Below are 19,169 nucleotides of genomic sequence, written 5' to 3' on the forward strand. Positions count from 1 at the left end.
ACCCGGTTAGCAGTATATGTGAGTGTCACTCCAGTAGCTAGAAGACTCCACTTCGCCTCAGAAAACCGGCCAGGTCTTGAAGATGGACACGATTCCGAACCAGTAAGAGGAAGGAAGGCATTTTGAACTGGGGCAGTGGTACACCCACAGGGAGAAAGGAAACTGTGCCGAAATCGATGTGGCTTCCATGGAGTTGCACTTGAACGGAATGTAAGCTGGAAGACGAATGTATTCGTCTCTCAGCGCTTTCCAGTGGGAAGAACATTGCCCAGGGCTTCAGAGGCGTTGTGAAGGGCTCTCACCTATTCTGACAGGAAACTGTTGTCTTGGCAGGATCTAGTGTGCACGGGAGTGGTGGTAGAGGAAGCTCTGTTTAGAAACAGTCATATGTTTGTGAAATCGGAACTAAGTGCCTGCACTAGGGGAAAGGCAGAGGAGAGGGGAAAACAGCAACAGAAACCAGATACTAAGTGTGCAAGGAACACGCACCTAAATTCAAGAGAATGATGGGAAATGAAGGTTCTGAACCCCTATTCCCAGAAGGCAGCCTTGGGGGGGGGGTGGGGGGCTGGGAAGGAAATGGCAATGGCTTTCTTTACCACGCTGGCATAGCGATGGGGAGTCTGCAGTGGTTCTTACTACCTAGCTTCTGAGCAATGTGTTTATTAAACTGCATGCATCATCTTGTCCTCGTTTATAAAACAAGAGGCTGAACATTATGACATGGGGATGTTATGAAGATGACATAATAGAATGCATCAGGAAATGTTCATGTTCTTGCTCCAGAAAAAGGAAATCTTTTCTAAGGTAAAATAACATAAGGTCCAGGAATGAGTTTTCCATTGAGATTAAATAGGGATTTTTTTAACACTTTTTTTAAGGGATTTTTTAACACTTCTAATTTATGAGTGGTGATATATTATTTTTAACATTTTCTTACATCATGATAGGAATTTTAGTTGGAGAATAAGATGAATAATACACAGCATGGAAACTTGATACCAACCAAAGATGAACTCTTAGGCGGCAGAGAAGTAAAATGCTCCTTCATGTTTCTTGTTTTGTTTTGACTTTCCTGAGATTATCAAGAGTGATTTTTAAGGCAGTCTCTCAACATACTCGCCTCAGTACAGGCTGCTTGTGAAGGTGTACTATGGCACTTCGTAAGGAGACAGACTGCGAACCATCATTTTCAGGTGTGGTGAAGTGCTCTGTACAAACGTGGATGATCCAGGCCTTCGGGGTGTTCGCGCCCTTCCTAATCATGCCCCTGTGGTCAAAGGAACATGAATCCATGCATCAATTGACCCATTTGTTTTACTGTTTTCTTTAAGTTTCATGAGCTAATAGATGCAGACAATTTAGTTGTTGGCCAACAAGAGGGTGACTTTATGGCAGTGAAGATATTAAGGTCTAACTTTCCTGCACCTCACACTAAAATGTCACTACAAAGGCTTTGTTAAGTGAGATGTTTCCAAAGTAAAAAAAAAAAAAAAAGCAGAAGTAATAATCAACCTTATCTTGGAGATACATTTTTTAATTAAAAGGAAACCAGTTAAAGCAAAATTCAGTATTTTGCAGCATATACATGTATTTCAGTCAGCTTCAACATGAACTAGAGAAGTTGTGGTTTGCACCCTTAGCTCGGGCTGATTATGCTGGTGCTATGGCAACCCGTTGCACCATTTGGAAGCACTTCTATGCTTAACCGCATGAGCTGCGCCTCTTCCTTTCCTATAAAGTCTTAGAATAAGAAAAACAGAAGTACACCGAAGAGGAGAAACCGCAAGAGCTGTAAAGGCGCTGCTGTTAGCTTTTAGCTGTGCAAACAGCAGCCGTGTGAGAACAACACATGGAAAGCCTCTTCTGTGTGAAAGTGTAGCTTTTCCCATTATGCCTGGCCCACTTTCATGATTTGATAGCAACCCAAGTGTTTTCTGTTCAGCATTTTCATTAAAGGGAAACGAGAGGAGATTAGCAGGGCATTTATCAGCCACTGTATGTATGATCTTCAGCTTTCGAAGGAGCGGCTTTGGGCAGCCGAAGGAGACATTTGAACCCATTTGTAATTAGTTCCTGCTAAGCCAGGTCCTTATCACTTAGCATTATTTTCTATTTTTAATGAGCTTTTACTTAGTTGACTGAAAAATCATGTAGTTGATATTTCACCCATGGGTAATTTAGACGTTTCTGGACACGTCTGTGAGGAATAGATTTTCAAACTCAGTATAATGCCCAGACCCAGTCTCCTCTTCAGGGAGCTCCCTCCCCCAGTCCCTCCTTCTCTGCGCTTCTTTCCAAAGTTAAAGTTTCAATTAGTCCAACCGTTCTCTTCTCTTCTTTTAGACAAAGTACAGATACTGAGCAGAGAGTTTTCAAGTATATTCTACTGTTTTTATTCCTTGAGGATTTGGGTCACGGGACCGAAGGATAATTCCATACTAAAAACATACTTAATACATACTAAAGGCTCAAATCGAAAGCAAATGTTTAGAAAAGAATGATGGCAACATGTGTACAAATATGCTTGATACAATTGATGTACAGCTTATTATAAGAGTTATAAGAGTCCCCAACAAAATGATCTTGAAAAATACATCTGCCTCCTACCCCGTTTTCTTAGAGAATGTCAATCTACTGTTTTATAGATACTGTCCAATAGGTTTCATTTAAGATTGGTTTTCGTGTCCGGTTTAGTCTGCATCCCGTGTGGCTGCACTCTGCCTGATGTTTGACTCGTTGGTAGGGCCCTGATGACTGCGCTTGGCACACCGCTGTACTCGGCTCTGTCTGGTTTCTCTACAGAAGAGTGTGGTTGAGAAAGCTTGGGACTCTTTAGAGTCAGAGCGACATTGCACCCCAACTCCCCTTTTCTACATTGTTTTCAGCCTTGTAGAAATGTCGTTTTCTGAGCCTTTGTCTGAAGCAAGAGACGAGCACACCGGCCTTACAGGATTTCTCTCATGATCAGATAACATAAGCTGCGACATCATTTAGGACAAGTGGCATTAACTTTGCTGCTGTTGTTCGGTGCCATCAGGAACGATGCCTGACCTGGTTCTGCGCCACCCGACCACCTCTTCCAGTGTGTGAGCCCGTTTTTGCAGCCACTGTCGATCCATCTTACTGCGTGCCTCCACCATTGCACTGAGCCTCAGCTTTACCACGGACGATGGCCTTTTCGAGGGACTGCTTCCTCCCGAGGACATGTCCAATAGATGTGAGACAGTCTCACCCTCTGTGTTAGTCTGGGTAAACTCGGGAAACAAATCCACAAAACTCATATGTATCAGAGAGAGTTTTATATAAACTGTAAGTGTACATTAAGAAAGCACCCCAACCCAATGCTGTCCAAGCCCATAAGTCCAACATTAACCCATATGATCGACACCAATCCACAAAGTCTTCCTCCATCTCACAAAACACACGCAATGGCGCTGATTACAGGAGGAAAGCCAAGTCAGTGAACGTGTAAGCATCTCAGCGCTGGCAGGGGTCTCCACACAGCTGCTCCAGCACCCAGGGCTGCATCGGGGTAAGTCCAGGTGGCTTCTCCTCAGGGATGTCTTGCAGGAAGTGAGCTGGCTAAGGCAGCTGCACCCTGGTCCGACCATCAGAAAGCAAGAGACCCAAGAACTAGAAAGGCGAGGCTCACTGAGCCATTTATTTCTCTGCCCTTCAATTAACCCCATATATCTTAATCGACGAGGTTGACACAATAAACCGTAACGATCTCACCATGCTTCATTCTAAGGAGCATGCTGGCTGTAATTTTTCCAAGTGGATTTCCATGGTATGGTTAATATGCTTTCCACACCATCATTCAAATGCATCAATTGTATTAATAGCACTGAAAACATTGAAAAAACAATGTTACCACTTGAGCACACATATTTCACTGAGGAAGAAGAGATAGATTTATTAAATAATAACTATAAATTTTAAAGTGTGTTATTTGAAGTCTATTTTATAAATTAGGTATTTATCCCTGGCTGTAGATGAATGAAAGCAGACATTTTTATAGAACAAAAGAGACACTTAATAGGGAAATCAGTCAATTCTTCGAAATATCGTTGTCAAATATCCATAACCCCATTCTACCTCATTATCACTGCCAACATTAAGAAAATACCAGTGGATATCGTACCTCAAATCTAGTTCATCAGAATTTCCAGGCACCTGGTTACAGGCTTCTCAGAACTTTGAATTTGGTGTACAGGCCAGGTAAAATGTTATGATGCAGACTCTAGGCGTTTGTTGGAGGTTTTCTTAGGAGCACGAGCATTCCATGGCATTCATGTTGCCTGGAAGTTTCTACAGTATGTATGTGTATAGAGAAATAGATGAGTTTGGGGCAATATGGGCGAAACAAAGGTACAGACATTTCTCAGTGCCTTTCATATGCCTGTTACTGTTCTCTGATAAACTGTGCCGTATGGTTGGGATGTGTCAAGGATTTTCTGAATCATAGTGACCCCATTTGTACTGCAGAACTGTGCTCCACTGGCTTTTTAAGACTGGGCCCTTTGGAAGCAGATCACAGATCTGTCTTTTGAGACGCTGCAGGAACTTTTCAGCTAGTGGTCAGGCACCATCCAAGACCCCCTTCAATGCCTTAGACATGTTAATATCCACCGTAAACCTCTCCAAGTGGCTGGCAGTATGAAGTGCTTCTGAGACCAATTGGACATTGGACATTTTAAACCATGATACTCCAAATCAGTGTTCCCCACAACTCCGAGGGGAGTGCTGGAGTTATCCAGGTGAGGACGCTGCAAAAGCAGAAACCTCAAAGGAATCCTGGATTGTGGGCCATAGAATAAAAGTTCTGAATTTCCAGGAGAGGACTGGGTGTTACTAATATTTTTTTCTGAAGAGGGAGAGGTAGACCAAGTAAGTTTCTGAACCTATCATCTCAATGAAAGACCTCAGGTTGGTGGTCTTCATAAGGTGGGGGTGACAAACTCGTCTTACTCACTACATAGGTAGAAATTTTAAGGCAAGGTAGCCAATCTTTTATACAAGGTCCTCATCTAATCTTTAGCATGTAAATTTTAAGTGGTAGTTTTTTGTCTTGTTCCATCTCATGTAGTTAATCCAGATGTCCGAGGTTGTTGAATTATTTTAAGACAAATATTAAAGATATGCACAAATCCACCTGACTTTCGAGTTGTGTTGGCATGGGTGCATAGGCACATGAGTACTCACTTCGGAATAAGAATATTGTGACCCTGCACACGATGGTTCTTTGGGAGAGAAATAAATAGGATCGCTATATCTGAAGAACATAATGAATTCCTTGTTTTTATTCAACTCCAAACTCCTACATATTTGCCCTTTTTAATTTCAACCTCTTTTGCATATCAATATTTTATTTACATGCTTGTATGTGTGTATAATTTATAAATTTACACAATACTATAGAGGCTTATAGGAAATTGCCCCCAGTCTACGCCCTACTCTTAGTTGTTGATTTGTAAAAGCATTTTGTCCTTTTATTTGGTGTTAGATTATTCTCTCATGCCCTGGCGTTTTTTCTTTTTTCTTTTAGTGACTCTCTATGAGTGTCCTTTCTTGGTCTTGGCATGTTGTCTTCAATCACCCCTCGCTCTTGGTGTAAGGGTTTGATGGCCAAGGTTGGTTTTCGGCCTTCTCCTCGCTTCCTCTTCTAATGATCTCTGTCGTCTTTCTTGTTAAAGGCTTTTGTCTTGTGTGTCCCAGATGGTCATTTGAATCGAAGTAAAACTCAAAATAGGTATGTTGAAGTTTTGTGGGCATGGGGAAGTTTGTAACTTTATGAACGGTGTTAAAATAATTGGCAGAAAAATCGACACGTGAAGTCCCACCTCCATGACGCTAATGCTTTCCCTTAGGATGACAAGTGTCCCCAGAAAGCAGTGCTTCCATCATTGGCCCTGGGACTCTCCATGCCTGTGTTGTAGAAGTTGAGCAGGGCAAGGGGGCTGTGTGTTGGCGGGAGGGTGGGGCACTCACTCTGAGGGAGCTCCGTCACTGTTCAGTTTGTTCATTGTGTAAATGTTTGCTAGTCGGTTCTGGCGCATAGTGACCTCATGCACGTTAGAGCAGAACTGTGCTCCACAGGAGTTCACGGCGGACACTGCAAGCGGATTTGCAAACCTTTCTTTTCAGGCAGCTTTGGGAGGATTCCATCCTCTGATCTTTGTGAGCAGCTGTGCATGCTAACTCTTTGCAGGACCAGGGGTCTGTTCCTTTCTCCCCTTGCTGGTATCTTTAGCTTCTATGGCTTTGCAGGATTTGGAAGATGGAATCTAGTTTGCATCTTTTGATGTCCCTGTACCTGTAGTCTTAGGCGACAGCATTGTCATTCTTCTGTCTGATAATTGCTTGGCTGATTTCTTTAAAAAAATTTTTTTTTGGTTGAAGTTATGTTCTCTCTCATGGTCTTGGGTCCTTCATTTTCCTCTTGTGATTTTTATGAAGGAGTGTGAGAAAGACGAGGCTTCTTGCTCCTGTACAAAAGTATAGTTTTGGAAACCCACAGGGTCAATTATACCCCGCCCAAAGGCTCTCTGAGTAGGCAGTGACTTTGATTTTGTTTTTTGGTTTGGTTTGGTTTTGGAGATGAACTTATATTTTCTACTTGCCACATCTAATCCAATGTCACTTCATAGCTCTTTCTCTAACCCTAATTCATGCCTGGCACTTCTCTTTCTCTCTACCTACTCTGCCGTCAGTTCATTCGTTTCCATCTGGAAATCGTTCTTCCTCTCCTCTCTCTGACACACATGGGCATATGCACAGATATCTACATAGACTTTGACACAGTGCGCATGTCCATATTCTAGCTGTACTCATTTCTCCCGGCAAGCCAACTAAGGCACACAAAGGAACCGATTTGGGGTCATAAAGAACTTCTCAGTGTTTACCTGTGCTATCGATTATTGGCGTTGATTGAAATACAATGCCAGTAAGAGCATTAGCACAATTAGGACAATGCTGAGCTCTAGGAACTGCTGACTTATTTCCATCGTTAAGGTCCTGGAAACAAGGCGATAGAATTGCTGCCTTAAGTTAACTTAAAGGACATTTTAAAAGACCCAATTAAAAAGAGTGCCTGACAGAATGGAAAAGACCAAAGACCATTACATTGAGAATTAAAATAGAGGAGCTGCTGTAAGCCATACTGAATGAAGTTTCAAAATTAACAAACAAACAAACAAGAACATTTAAACTTACTGAGCCTTAATTTCCTTATCTATGGAACAAAGTACATGTCAAAAAAGATAATCAAACTCCCATGCACCTAGAGGAGCCGTTGCCTGCAGATCACTTCTCTGATGGCAAGCAGCACTTCTGTCCTGGGGAGATCAGGTGTACTAACAACAAGCAGGTCAGGGAGTCAGGGCGGAAAACAAGGAAGCTGTTGTTTGACACAAAGTCCAATGAGCAGTTCTTAGGTGCATGACCTTGAACATTATGAAATAAGAAAAGAAAAACAAAAGCTTGGTAACTTGTTGGTTTTCTGGGATAATGGACTACAAAAAACATATGTAAAGAGATTAGTCCAGAGTCTGCTCCATCTCACTTCCCGTAACTGTTTTCATTCGTCTAGTCATTGAAAAGCCCGTGGAGAGCCAGGAGGGCTAGTTACTGTTATCCGCTGACATCCTGATAGCACCTTGTTTCCCACTCTCGCAGAGCGTGCATATCTAATAAGTACTGATTCATTTTATATCATTTCTTGGATTTGCTGTGGTTCCTATATCCAGTTGACACAGTAAGTAAAAGCAGGGACCCTTTATTGGTACTTTTCTTATTAAGTGATGCATATCTTATCTTTTTTTGGGGGGTTAACCTTAATTTATGTTTGTCATTTCCATATGGACTTTATGCCTCTGGAGGTCAGGAAGGCATTCTCAGTCTTCAAAGTCTGCCACAGTTCACTTTAAGGTAGAGGCTGGCAAGATGTATTTGTTTCATCTATTCTGTTTCACCCTCTGTCCTTGTACTTAGATTTGCAGAACTAATCGCTTTGTTGAAATCGCTTTGGAATGGCGTTCTATTCTTACCTTCCCCCCTTTTAATAGGGAGGTACAGGGGACAGCAGGTGGTATTTAAAGCTAAGAATATCGTTTGAAATGTCAAATTGATTCCTAGTTTTTGCTGAAATCTCTGATGGGGATTTAGGGGTGTGACTTCAAGGTAACTTTGATTTGCGATCACTTACCCATTTTGAGTGTTCAAAGAAACATATTGGGGAAGGTAAATTCAGTAACAATACACGTGTTAGAATAACACTGCTTTGAAGATCAAGTGCTCTGTTATCTATCTACATTCTCATCTGTTTAATGCACCCAGTCAATTCCATTGGTGATTCATAGCAGGATTCCATTAGGAAAAGGAGCGGGGTAGCTGATTAGAGTATTTTTGGTGCTTTGGCGCCACCTACTGACACGCTGCTAGCCATTCCTTTGCTTAAATAATCAAAAAGCTGATCAACCATTACAAAACGTAACGGTGTGAAACGGTGCCCTCAGAACAGTCAAAGACACTATATGGCAACACTAAGGATGTTACTTTGTTCTGTTTCATTGCACTTACTGGAAATCCTACCAAACTTTTATATGTACTTACAGAATTTAAAAGATGGCTTGGTTCTGTGCATACTTTTAAAGGTGGTTTTGGGTGCATTCCTATCGATGGACCCTGTTAACTATGACTGCCATTTCGTGGTTTTTCTTGTACCCATTTCCCACACGTTCCTAGAACTACTATCTGTATGTATACACACACACGTTCACATATCTAGATGTACTGTTTTTCATCTGACCATATAAACGTATACTACATATATTAAAACAACCTCCTAGCTTTAGCCTCCTCGAGATGTTTAAGCAACTGTCCTTACCATCTGCCTTATTTCCTATGTCAAGGTGACCTTCATTGAGTTGATTGCTAGTATTTGCCACGTATTGACGAAAATCACTCAATGATTTTGTGACGTGGTCTTTAGACATTGGTTTGGTTTTCAACGAGGCCACTTCGTGTCAGTGGCCTTTATTTCAGGATTTATAGTTAGGATGTAACACTCATCAATTTAAGCATGCTGTCTGTCGCCTAGTGGATAAACCAGGAGGGCTTGTGGCATTGTGAGGTATGGGTTGGGCTGCTCCTCCCAAGATTTGTAGTTCAGACCCGCCGACCGCTCCGCAGGAGACCTGTAAAGCTCTCTGCTCCTATACAGATTTGCAGCCACGAAACCCCACAGGGTGACCACGGGGCCACTATGAGTCAGAACCAACTCAATAGCAGTGAGTTTTCTTGTAATTTGGATGGACATACTTGCTAAAATTAAAATGTTGTCACACGATGAATTGATCTGTGCAGTGGCTGCATATATCCCTAAAACCATTGGCTTAAATTTGGGGAGACCTTGGAATTTGTCTCTCACGTTTGAGTGCTCCTTTGAGAACATTTGAGTACTCAGAAGATTTCCTTGTCACCTGGCATGATTATTAAAAGTGACACAGACTGAAAATCTGCTTATAGAGATTCTGTGACAGTAAGAACATTCATTTTTACTTTGGTGTGGTATTAAGTGATAGGCATATTCTGAGTCTAAACCATGATCCCATAGGCTTAGGAGTTTCTTTGAAAAAGTAAGACATTGTTTGTTGGTGTGCATGTGCGTCTGTACAATATGCTATGCATAAACTAATAAGATAAGCTATAGTGGCATAGCTTTAATTAGATAGTGGAAAAATGAAGTTTCAGATTTAGAGAGTAAAACTGGGTGTGGAAAAAACCCACTTTCAATTCAAGAAACCTTTATAGTAAGTAAGCATGCGGGCAGGAGGAAGAAACATGTACTAGGATTGTAGGTGTTAGGTTATTTTCTGGAAGGCCTGGTGACCCAGGCTGAGTGCTTGGCTGCAAATGGAGGACAATCAGGTGGTTGGCGCTTGGGAGAAAGATGTGCCCGTCTGCTTCCATGGCGATTACAGTCTAGCAGACCTAGTTAGGCAGTTCTACTCTGCCTTAGAGGGTTGTGATGTGCAGAAACTGAGTCCATAGAAAAGGGTATGCTATTTTCCAGGGACACCAAACATCGTTGCTGGAGAGAAAACAAATAAATTCTTTGGAGAAATGTTAAATGTGGGGCAATGATTGGACCAGAAAAAAAGTTAGCATTTTTGTTCTGTTCTGAAGCTCTATATGCTGTCTTCACAGCTAAACAGGAGGCAGGAGGTGTGAACATTATAATATTTTGGTTTGATATTATGGCAGTCTACTTGACTTGCCTGTCAAAATAGTATCCTGGAGTGAATGACACTGACAACCCCTGAATATTCTTTAACAGTTGTCTGCCCTTTTTCACTCAACAAACACTGCTATGATATGAATATCCATTTCAGTTTATGCATTTAGGGTCATTTATTTTCATATTTGCAGCATTATAAATGATTTACTTTTCAGTTTAATCCTGTCTAAGATGCTTTTGTTCCTTAGCATATGGGCTTGTGGTAAATGTCAATCTCTCCAGACCTTAACTTACTCGCTAAAAGACTTTCCCTCTTGGAAAGGTCAGACGGAGAGACAAGTTGTTAGGGACAGTCAGTGAGGGAAGCAGGAAGTCTGAGATCTGGGACATGTCCTGTTAACTAGACAGACTCAAGTTCAAGCGTGGGCTAGTCCAGCCGTGCAACTTGGACAAGATACTTGATTTCTCTGAGCGTCACAGGATGGTAGTGATATTTAAACAAAAACATACAAGTAGAATTTAACACGGTTCCTGGCAACAGTATAACCACTCAATAAATATTATCAACTCTTGATAACAAATTGATATCTCTTATGAAGTATTATTTAAATGTAGAATTTGGCTTCTCGATTTTAGCAATATACTCCTTGTTTTTCTGTACAAAAATTAGATGGAAATACCACATGCTACTTATTTTAAAATATTACAAGCAGTACCTCAGATTAAGGTAATTTCTTTGAAACATTTGGCATGGATATGGCTGGGCGAATCGTCTACAATCGTGCTTTTGCACCTTTACTTCTTATTTTTAGACTATCAGTCACTTGACTGGAACAAGGACAGTCTCACTAGTGTTTTTCATATATATATATATTTCATATATATATATATATATATATATATATATATATATATATATATATATATATATGAAGGGGTTTCAAAATTTCATGGGAAAATAGGAATACAATATAACACAATTTCCCCACAAATGTACTGAAGCCCGTCCATACATTTCTCACCCCTAAACTAATTGCCACTATGCGATGCCAATGCATAACTACCCTCCAGGATGAATTAAAACTGCTTCCAATAGGGTTTCTAAGGCTACAAGTCTTTATGCAAACAGTTGCCACAACTTTATAGTACAGAGCAAGCAGGTAGCTTTGAACCACAAACTACAATTAGTCACCAATTGTTCAACTAGTATGCTACTAGCATGTAGAATAGAACACAGTAAGTACACAGGAGACAGGAATTAGATGAATCAATGTAATACAGCTGAGAAATAACATTGTAAAGCATTTCCAAAGACTCACAGTTTACCTTTTTTAAAAAAATAATTTTAATCCTCACAGTTTACCTTTTTTTAAAAAATAATTTTATTGTGGACTCATGCAGCTCTTATCACAATCCATACATCCAACCATTGTGTCAAGCACATTTGTACATTTGTTGCCATCATCTTCAAAACATTGTCTTTCTACTTAAGCCCTTCCTCTCCCACCCTCCCTCCCTTGCGAACCCTTGATAATTTATAAATGATTATTATTTTTCATGTCTTACACTGTCCGATGTCTCCCTTCACCCACTCTTCTGTTGTCCATCCCCCAGGGAGGGGGTTATATGTAGATCCGTGTGATCTGTTTTCCCTTTCTCCCCGACCTTCCACTTCCCCTCCTGGTATCTGTCCTGGATTCCCTGGGTTTCCAGTTCCTATCTGTACCAGTGTACATCCTCTGGTCTAGCCAGATTTGTAAGGTTGGATTGGGATCATCATAGGTGGTGGGGGTGGGGGAATAAGCACTAAAGAACTAGAGGGAATCTGTGTGCTTCATCGTTGCTACACTGCATCTTGACTAGCGCGTCTCCTCCCCGAGACCCTTCTGTAAGGGGATGTCCGGTTTCCTACAGACGGACTTTGAGTTCTCACTCTGCGCTCCCCCTCATTCACAATGATATGACTTTTTGTTCTTTGATGCCTGGTACCTGATCCCATCGACACCTCATGATCACACAGGCTTTGTGCTTCTTCCATGTGGGCTTTGTTTATTTTCATTTTAAAAAATTTGCCTAGGTAGAAAAAGTAATATAATTTTGACATATGTGGGTTTGGTAAACATGGCATTATGAAAAAGGATATAGTACTATTGGGATAAAACTATTGAACATTACTGCTCTGAAAATGTTATTTGACACGTAAAATATGAGAGGTTAAGTAAAAATCTATTGCTACTAAGATTCCAGTTCATGCATGGGTTTATTCAAAACAAAACGTGTTTAAATATGTCTTTGAGTATGTCTTTGAGATAAGTGGATGAAACCAGAAAAATTACCCCAGTAATACACCCGTATGAATTTTGCTTGTGTCTTCAGTAGAAAAAAGTTCCCACAAAACAGTGACTTCAGAGGGGCTTTGCTGGCCCCTCTAAATTCCGTGGGTTATGGGGATTCATTTTTCAAATTCTAAAGGCATAATCATCTTGGTAGACTTGATCAAATAATGAAAGATAACCACTGGGGTTTTTGAGGAAGAAGTTTTAAGAAAATAGAAAATGGCATGGGTTAGGAAAAAAGCCAAGCAAGTTGTGTTGAAGAGGTTTTGTTTGTTTGTTTGTTTTCTCCCCCGTCAGGATAATGCACCGACTCATTCCTTGGCAGGTAGTAGGAGGCATCCTTTGAAACTTTTATTGAAAAACCTTACCTCAACCATGTTGACAATTCACTCTTGCCACTTCAGACTTGTTTTTGTTCCCCAAATTCAAAGAACATTTAAAAGGATGGCGACTTGGGTCCCAGAGGGTTACACAGACTGCATTTCTGACACTGTGCATATGAAGAGCTCAGAATTCTTTGGGGGAAGGGTTAGAGCAAAGACCATACTGCCTTCAGAATGTGGTGACCTCGATGGAGGCTATGTCGAGAGACACAGTAGCTTCACATTTTGATAGGTCTGTTGAATAGAGGTTTGTATGCTTTGGCTGTAATACTTTCAATTTACCCTCATATCTAGAACATGTGAGGGGCTTTAAACATTTCATGGAAAAATTCCAATATCTTTTATTTTCCATAACTTTTGAAGCCCCTGCATTCAAGAGCTGCTCTACCCTGCTGTCTATTGGGTTGCTCTGAGTCAGCATTGACTCGATGGCATTGAGTTTGGTTTATAATCTATATGCACATCTAACATGCATTTAGATATATGTATAAAATTAAAACCACTTCTAAGTGATACTTGTTTTCCTCTTTACAGGGCAAGGAACATCACCACCCGCTAGTACCGGTAAGACGTACTTTTGCATTTTACTTTCTTGTTGTAAATGTTACGTATTTGATAGTAGCATATTTTCTACTATTCAGTGAACTGACTTTGTGTGAAGTTTATGTATTTGGTGTTAGTAGATTTTCTATTATCCATTGAAAACTAACTAAAAGAGCACGTATTATACTCATGAATGATTCTTGCCAATCCCTTGTTTTTTAAAAATGTTTACTTATAAGGTATACAATTTGATAATCTATTTGAATATATTGTTCTATATAATTGTATTAAAATAATGAAAAATTGCCAGTGTATAGAATAGCAAGATCCAAATTTCATTAAAAAAATATCAGCACTACAAATGAATGCATTCAAATTAGATTCCAGGTGGTTCTGTGGGTTAGGCAATGGTGCTGATAACTCCAAGGTCTGTGGTTCAAACCCACTAGCTGCTCTGTGAGAGAAAGACCAGATTGTCTGCTCCTGAAACCTGGACAGGATCCCAACGAATGAGAATCAACTGACAGTGGATTTGGTTTGTAGTAACTTAGGACAAAATTACTCAAAATGTTAAAAAAAATGGAAATAGGAACTCATTGGGATGTCAGAGAGATTTGTAAACATAAAAACACCTCCAATGTTATTGATTCAACTTTGATATCTTATAGTGCTGCAGTGCTATGGGCTAAGCTGTGAACTGCTAGCCGCAAAGTTGGCCGTTGAAAACCCCCGGCTGCTTTTCGGGGGAAAGATGAGGCTCTCTGCTCTCGGAAAGACAGACAGGCTCAGAAACCTTAAGGAGATGCTCTACTCTGTTTTATAGAGTTGACATGATTTCTAAACATCGTTTTGTGCATTCGTTATCCTTAGATAAGATACTTTTCCTTTTGCAAAGTATACACACACTTCGAGACTATTAAGATATTTTGTCATTAATATTTCCTAATTCTACTGGAATAACTGGACTAATTAGCTTAGCGTGAAAAGGAAGATGCTGAAAATCAATTCACACATAGTATACGTAAAATTAAAAAAAATTCAATTGCACATAGTTGAATTATCAATTATATCTTTAATACCATTTCTACTGGCCTTGAAAATACCTTTTTATTTCTTGCTACCGCTTGTGATGACAGCATGTAATAAGTTGATAAGCAAAGCCATTGCGTTAATTCTGATTTGACAATTATAAGGCACAATTCTAAAGGAAGGACATTCGCATACTCTGAGAATGCATGCTTCTGCGGGGATTATTTTTGTAATTGACTAAAAAATCACTTCAGCAATAGAAGACAATGAGCTGCACAAAAGCCACAAAAATGCTCTTTAATTGGCCTAACTTAAAGTATGGAAGTTACAATTTTAATGGGTTATAGTTTGGCCTAGAGTTTCAATAAATCCTTACATGGGGAAACCATTTACACATAACACATTATTGTTGGTTTCTGCTGCCTGCTGCTGTTGTGTGCCGTACGGTAGAGGAGAGCCCCTGCTCACAGGCAGATCAGCGAGCCCTGGTGCCGCGAAGTTTGAGCACTGCAGTGGGAGGAGCTCTTGGTGATCCACTTCCAGGAAGATCACAGTTGAGCTAGTCCTAGGGGACGGGTCCATTCTGTGGTCTGGGGTGGCTCGGAGTCAACATTCACGGGACAAACTCCAGACACAGAACTCACATTCCATTAAAAAATTTACTTCTGGCAAATCCATGTAACCATATGTGGTTATTTTTGCAGGAGGGAAATGAGTCTGGGTTGGAATAAGGAGTGGATCATGAAAATAACATGAACTTATTCAGAGAAATTCCAATGAAATTCTAACTGTTGCTACAGCCCTCCCCCCCCCCCCCGCCCCATGAAATCAGGGTCATTTGAAAAACAAAATGGGTACAGGGACAATGTGGGATTGTCCATTGAAACTTGCCTTTCTACCCGAAATTGTATTCTTGTTCATGAAACTAAGGCGTTTGCTCTGAGTTAAAGAAGTGCGCAAGGCTATGAAGGCTCCGGGTAGATAGGCAGCTTTCATCTTGGACTTTTCCTAGCTAACATCCTTGTTCAGAATGCGCCCCTTTCACAAACACTATCTCTCGCACGAGGCGTGCTGAGTGGTTTCCTCCTGGTCGGGCAGTGCACGCTCACCAACCATAGGAGTGGCTGACAAAGCGAGCACGTGGAATGCTTCTACCAAAATCAACAGGCTCCTTGGCATCCTGACAGGCCTACGTTAGTTTAACCTCAGAGTAACGAATTCATCACTGGGCGTCCTAGCGTGCATGGACTATGCGGTCAGTGGCTAAATAACAGTTGGCCTTCCAAATCCCCTAGTCCCCCCTTTGAGAAGAAAGATGAGGCAGCCTGCTCCTGTGGAAACTGCAGCCTTGACAACCTATGGCTACTTCTGCTCCATCCGACTGCTTCATTTTGAGTTGGAGTGAATTAAAACGCCAAGATGTTGAGCAGAAGTTGAAGTAGATGGTGCCTACTTCCACCTTTCTAATCTGGCTTCATCCCCGCCCCTGCGGCCTTCCTTCCTCTCTTTTCTTCTCTTTTTCCTTTTCTCCCACTCTCTCACCTTTTCCTCCCCTCCCTCCACCTCGGATACACAGCGGACGAGAGAATTCTAAAGTGGGATTTTTAATTTGAAATCAAAAACACGATGGAGCTACTTGTTAATTACTTGACTGCATGTTATTAGGGGTTAAAGTTTGATACTAAATGGAGATTGAAGATGACCATTGGCAAAGGACAATTCATAATAAATAGCAATTGTACTATTATTACCTTGGATTCTGTCATCTCAGAATAGTTCTCCAAGATTTCATGAGCATTGCCATTGGAGAAATTCAATAGGTATCAGATTAATTTTCTCTCTATTGAAAATAGTAATAAATGATTTCATTTTACCTTGATCCCTAAAGGATTAATGAATAGATTTAAAGTTTCTTTATTCCCCATTGAGTATCCACTCAATTTCATGTGTTAATTCCATCATATCCCATACATTTTACTCATTTGCTAGTTTCTCACGTTCTCTATTCTCTCCCCCTTGTTTGTGCTATTTTCTGCGAACCATTAATTTAAATAAATGAAATTAATGAAATATTCCTATAATAGACAATGTTTTATGTTCATTGAATATTTAAACATATGTTTTGCTATCTATCTGGAAATCCGAGAGTGACTTCAAAATGGTCATGGAAAAAAAATGGAATTTTTTCACAAGCGTTTTGAAGCACCTTGTGAAACATTTTGAAATGTTAAACTTTGAAACTTGGGGAAAATACTGATCTATAATTGAACCATCAATGATTACAGGGAATACTAGAAAAATAATGGGATTGTTCTATATTGTTATAAAATAAATATATTTTATTTAGTAACAGAGCACAGATACACTTTAAAGAGAGCTTTGGTTCATGGTTCTACTTGCCTTGCAAGAATATTTGACCATTTGTACCTTCATGTCAGCTGTGTATGGACCTGTCTCACCATTTATTATTTTTTCCTTTGATAAAAATGAATGTGAATATCAGAGAACATTTTTAATGTCTTAATTTTAATATTTTATTCTTTTATGAGCTTGAAAACATTTGTATGTACTTAGGTTGTTTGCGTATGTTTATAAATTTTATTTTCCAGTTCTTTGTCCATCGTTCTCTTGAGTGATTTGAAGTTGACCTAATTTGAAATATATAATTATGTAGACAGTGTCTGTGCCTCTCTGATTTGCTCCTCGAATCCCGGTCCTTCTGACCTTCTCTGCCTCTCACCTTCCTTCAAGCTCTTTGTACCTTCCCCTTTCACTGACTTTATCCCTTGGTCTATTCTTCTGAGCCAAAGTGCTTTGGAAAGTTCAGAACAGAGGGCAGAGGTCAACTTTCTCAACTCATTTGCCCATTTACTCCTGTAGCCATTGTCCTGTCATTTGTTTTATATCTCTGTGTCTGTATTTGTATGTCATGCATGCAAATGCAAATGACAGCTGCCAATGTATTTACATATGTATTTGGATATACCTACACCAACTATAACAATTAGATATAGAGAATTTATCTACATGTGCATAGGACTTAACTGTCAGTTGAATATAGCTTTCAGAATATGATTCACATGTTTATTTTCTCCTTCTTCCAGCTCCCACTAATATGACAGGACTGCCCGTAACAGAAGAGCCCAGTGCTCTGTCTCCAACTGGCCCCTTACCTGCTGCCATCACTGCACTCTCACCTGCAAGCATCTTTGAACCAGATCTTGGCTCCTCAGAGACCACGCATCCTCCTCTGAGTCCAGGCACTAGTGCAGCCCACGCATCCCTGGACACTTTCAATAGTACTAGTGCTCCTGATTTGGCAGGTTGGCACAGGGAAATTATGTGAAATGGTGTTAGCCAAAACTTGGCTTCGCCAATACCTGGGAATTCAAAAGTCATTAGGGCGGTTTTTTTTTCTTCATTGACTTAATGTTTGTGCCGTTTCTCAGTAAATGGTCTTATTTCAGTGTGTGAAGGGAGGGCTTATTGAATGCCCATTAAGTACTTGTTGATGGGTGCAATGGATGTATGTTGTGAGGGAGGAGCTCCGGGACAGAGAGGGAGGCAAGACCTCTGAATAGATAACCAGAAAGGGAGAGTGTGCCTGCGTCCTGTCTTCCACATCAGCACCTCCTCCCCGTCTGCCAGCATGGGTCTCTAGCAGCCCCAGGTCGCTGAGAGAACCTCTTTTCACGCTTTATTTACCATCCAGTGCCCCGTGAAAGGCACCCCAAAGCATCTTTCCACTCCACTCCAGAGTCTGATGCCTTATCTTTCTGAGATAACAACAATTTGGTTTATTTTTTGTTTAATCACATTGAGGATTGACAACCTAGAGATTTGGTTGTTGTTGTTTTTTAACTTCTTCGGGGAGTATTTCCACTCTTTTTAAGTTGGGAGCAGGGACCTTGTTTGGTGAGTTAGTGGAGGAAAAATAAAATCTCATATTGATTCAGAAGTAACACCACCCCAAAGCAACCCAAACCCCACCCCCTGGAAATGTGAGTCCTCCTTCACTTAGCAGACCCAGGTAACTGCCCAACCTCAGGGCCAAGCAACCGTGAGGACAGGCGGCCCCTGAGTGCCCGGCAGGCTCCCTTTCCTAGATCGGGGCCTTTCCTCCGGGATAAACGGCAACAACAATCTTCCCGCTAAGAACCTACTCCTGGTTAATGCATTTTGCTGCTGCTTCGTAAGCGGCGGCAGGGTGACGTAATGCTCTCACTTTCTCCTCTTAGGTCTCTCTCCAGCACCGACGCCTCCTCACCTTTCCACGCACGCAGACTCGCAAGCGCCCTCTGCCGGACAATCTGACAGCCACACACCCAGCGGCAGCGCTGCCCATCCTGCACTCACCCCTGCCCCGGGCAGGAATGACACAACAGGTTTGCGGGTCTTTTAGACTTGTGCCAATAGGAAGTGAGAGTGCATGACAGCGACCTGTGTTTAAGAATGGCGCCAAGAAGCGCAAACACTTGTTTCCTGGCGCAGCACTTGCTACTGGATGGATTTGAAACTTCATACTCCTAGAATTACTCTAAGGGTATAATGCATGACTTAACAATTGTCCTTTCACTGGCGATGAAGACCAAGGATTGTGGGAACACACGTTCAGGAGGAAACAGTTGTGTAGGG

At 41.0% G+C, this 19,169-nt stretch overlaps 1 protein-coding gene across 1 annotated transcript in view; it reads left to right on the forward strand.

Moving 5' to 3' along the window:
- The first annotated feature begins 14,910 nt into the window (after positions 1-14,910).
- PTPRC (protein tyrosine phosphatase receptor type C) overlaps positions 14,911-19,169 on the forward strand; it is a 74,982-nt gene continuing 70,723 nt past the window's right edge. Inside the window, exons 1-3 of the mRNA XM_075541909.1 lie at positions 14,911-15,022; positions 17,639-17,857; positions 18,773-18,919. Of these exons, the coding sequence (XP_075398024.1) occupies positions 14,911-15,022; positions 17,639-17,857; positions 18,773-18,919 (478 nt within the window). The remainder of the gene's footprint in view (positions 15,023-17,638; positions 17,858-18,772; positions 18,920-19,169) is intronic.

The sequence above is a fragment of the Tenrec ecaudatus genome, chromosome 1, assembly GCF_050624435.1.
Source record: "Tenrec ecaudatus isolate mTenEca1 chromosome 1, mTenEca1.hap1, whole genome shotgun sequence".
NCBI classification, from domain to species: domain Eukaryota; kingdom Metazoa; phylum Chordata; class Mammalia; order Afrosoricida; family Tenrecidae; genus Tenrec; species Tenrec ecaudatus.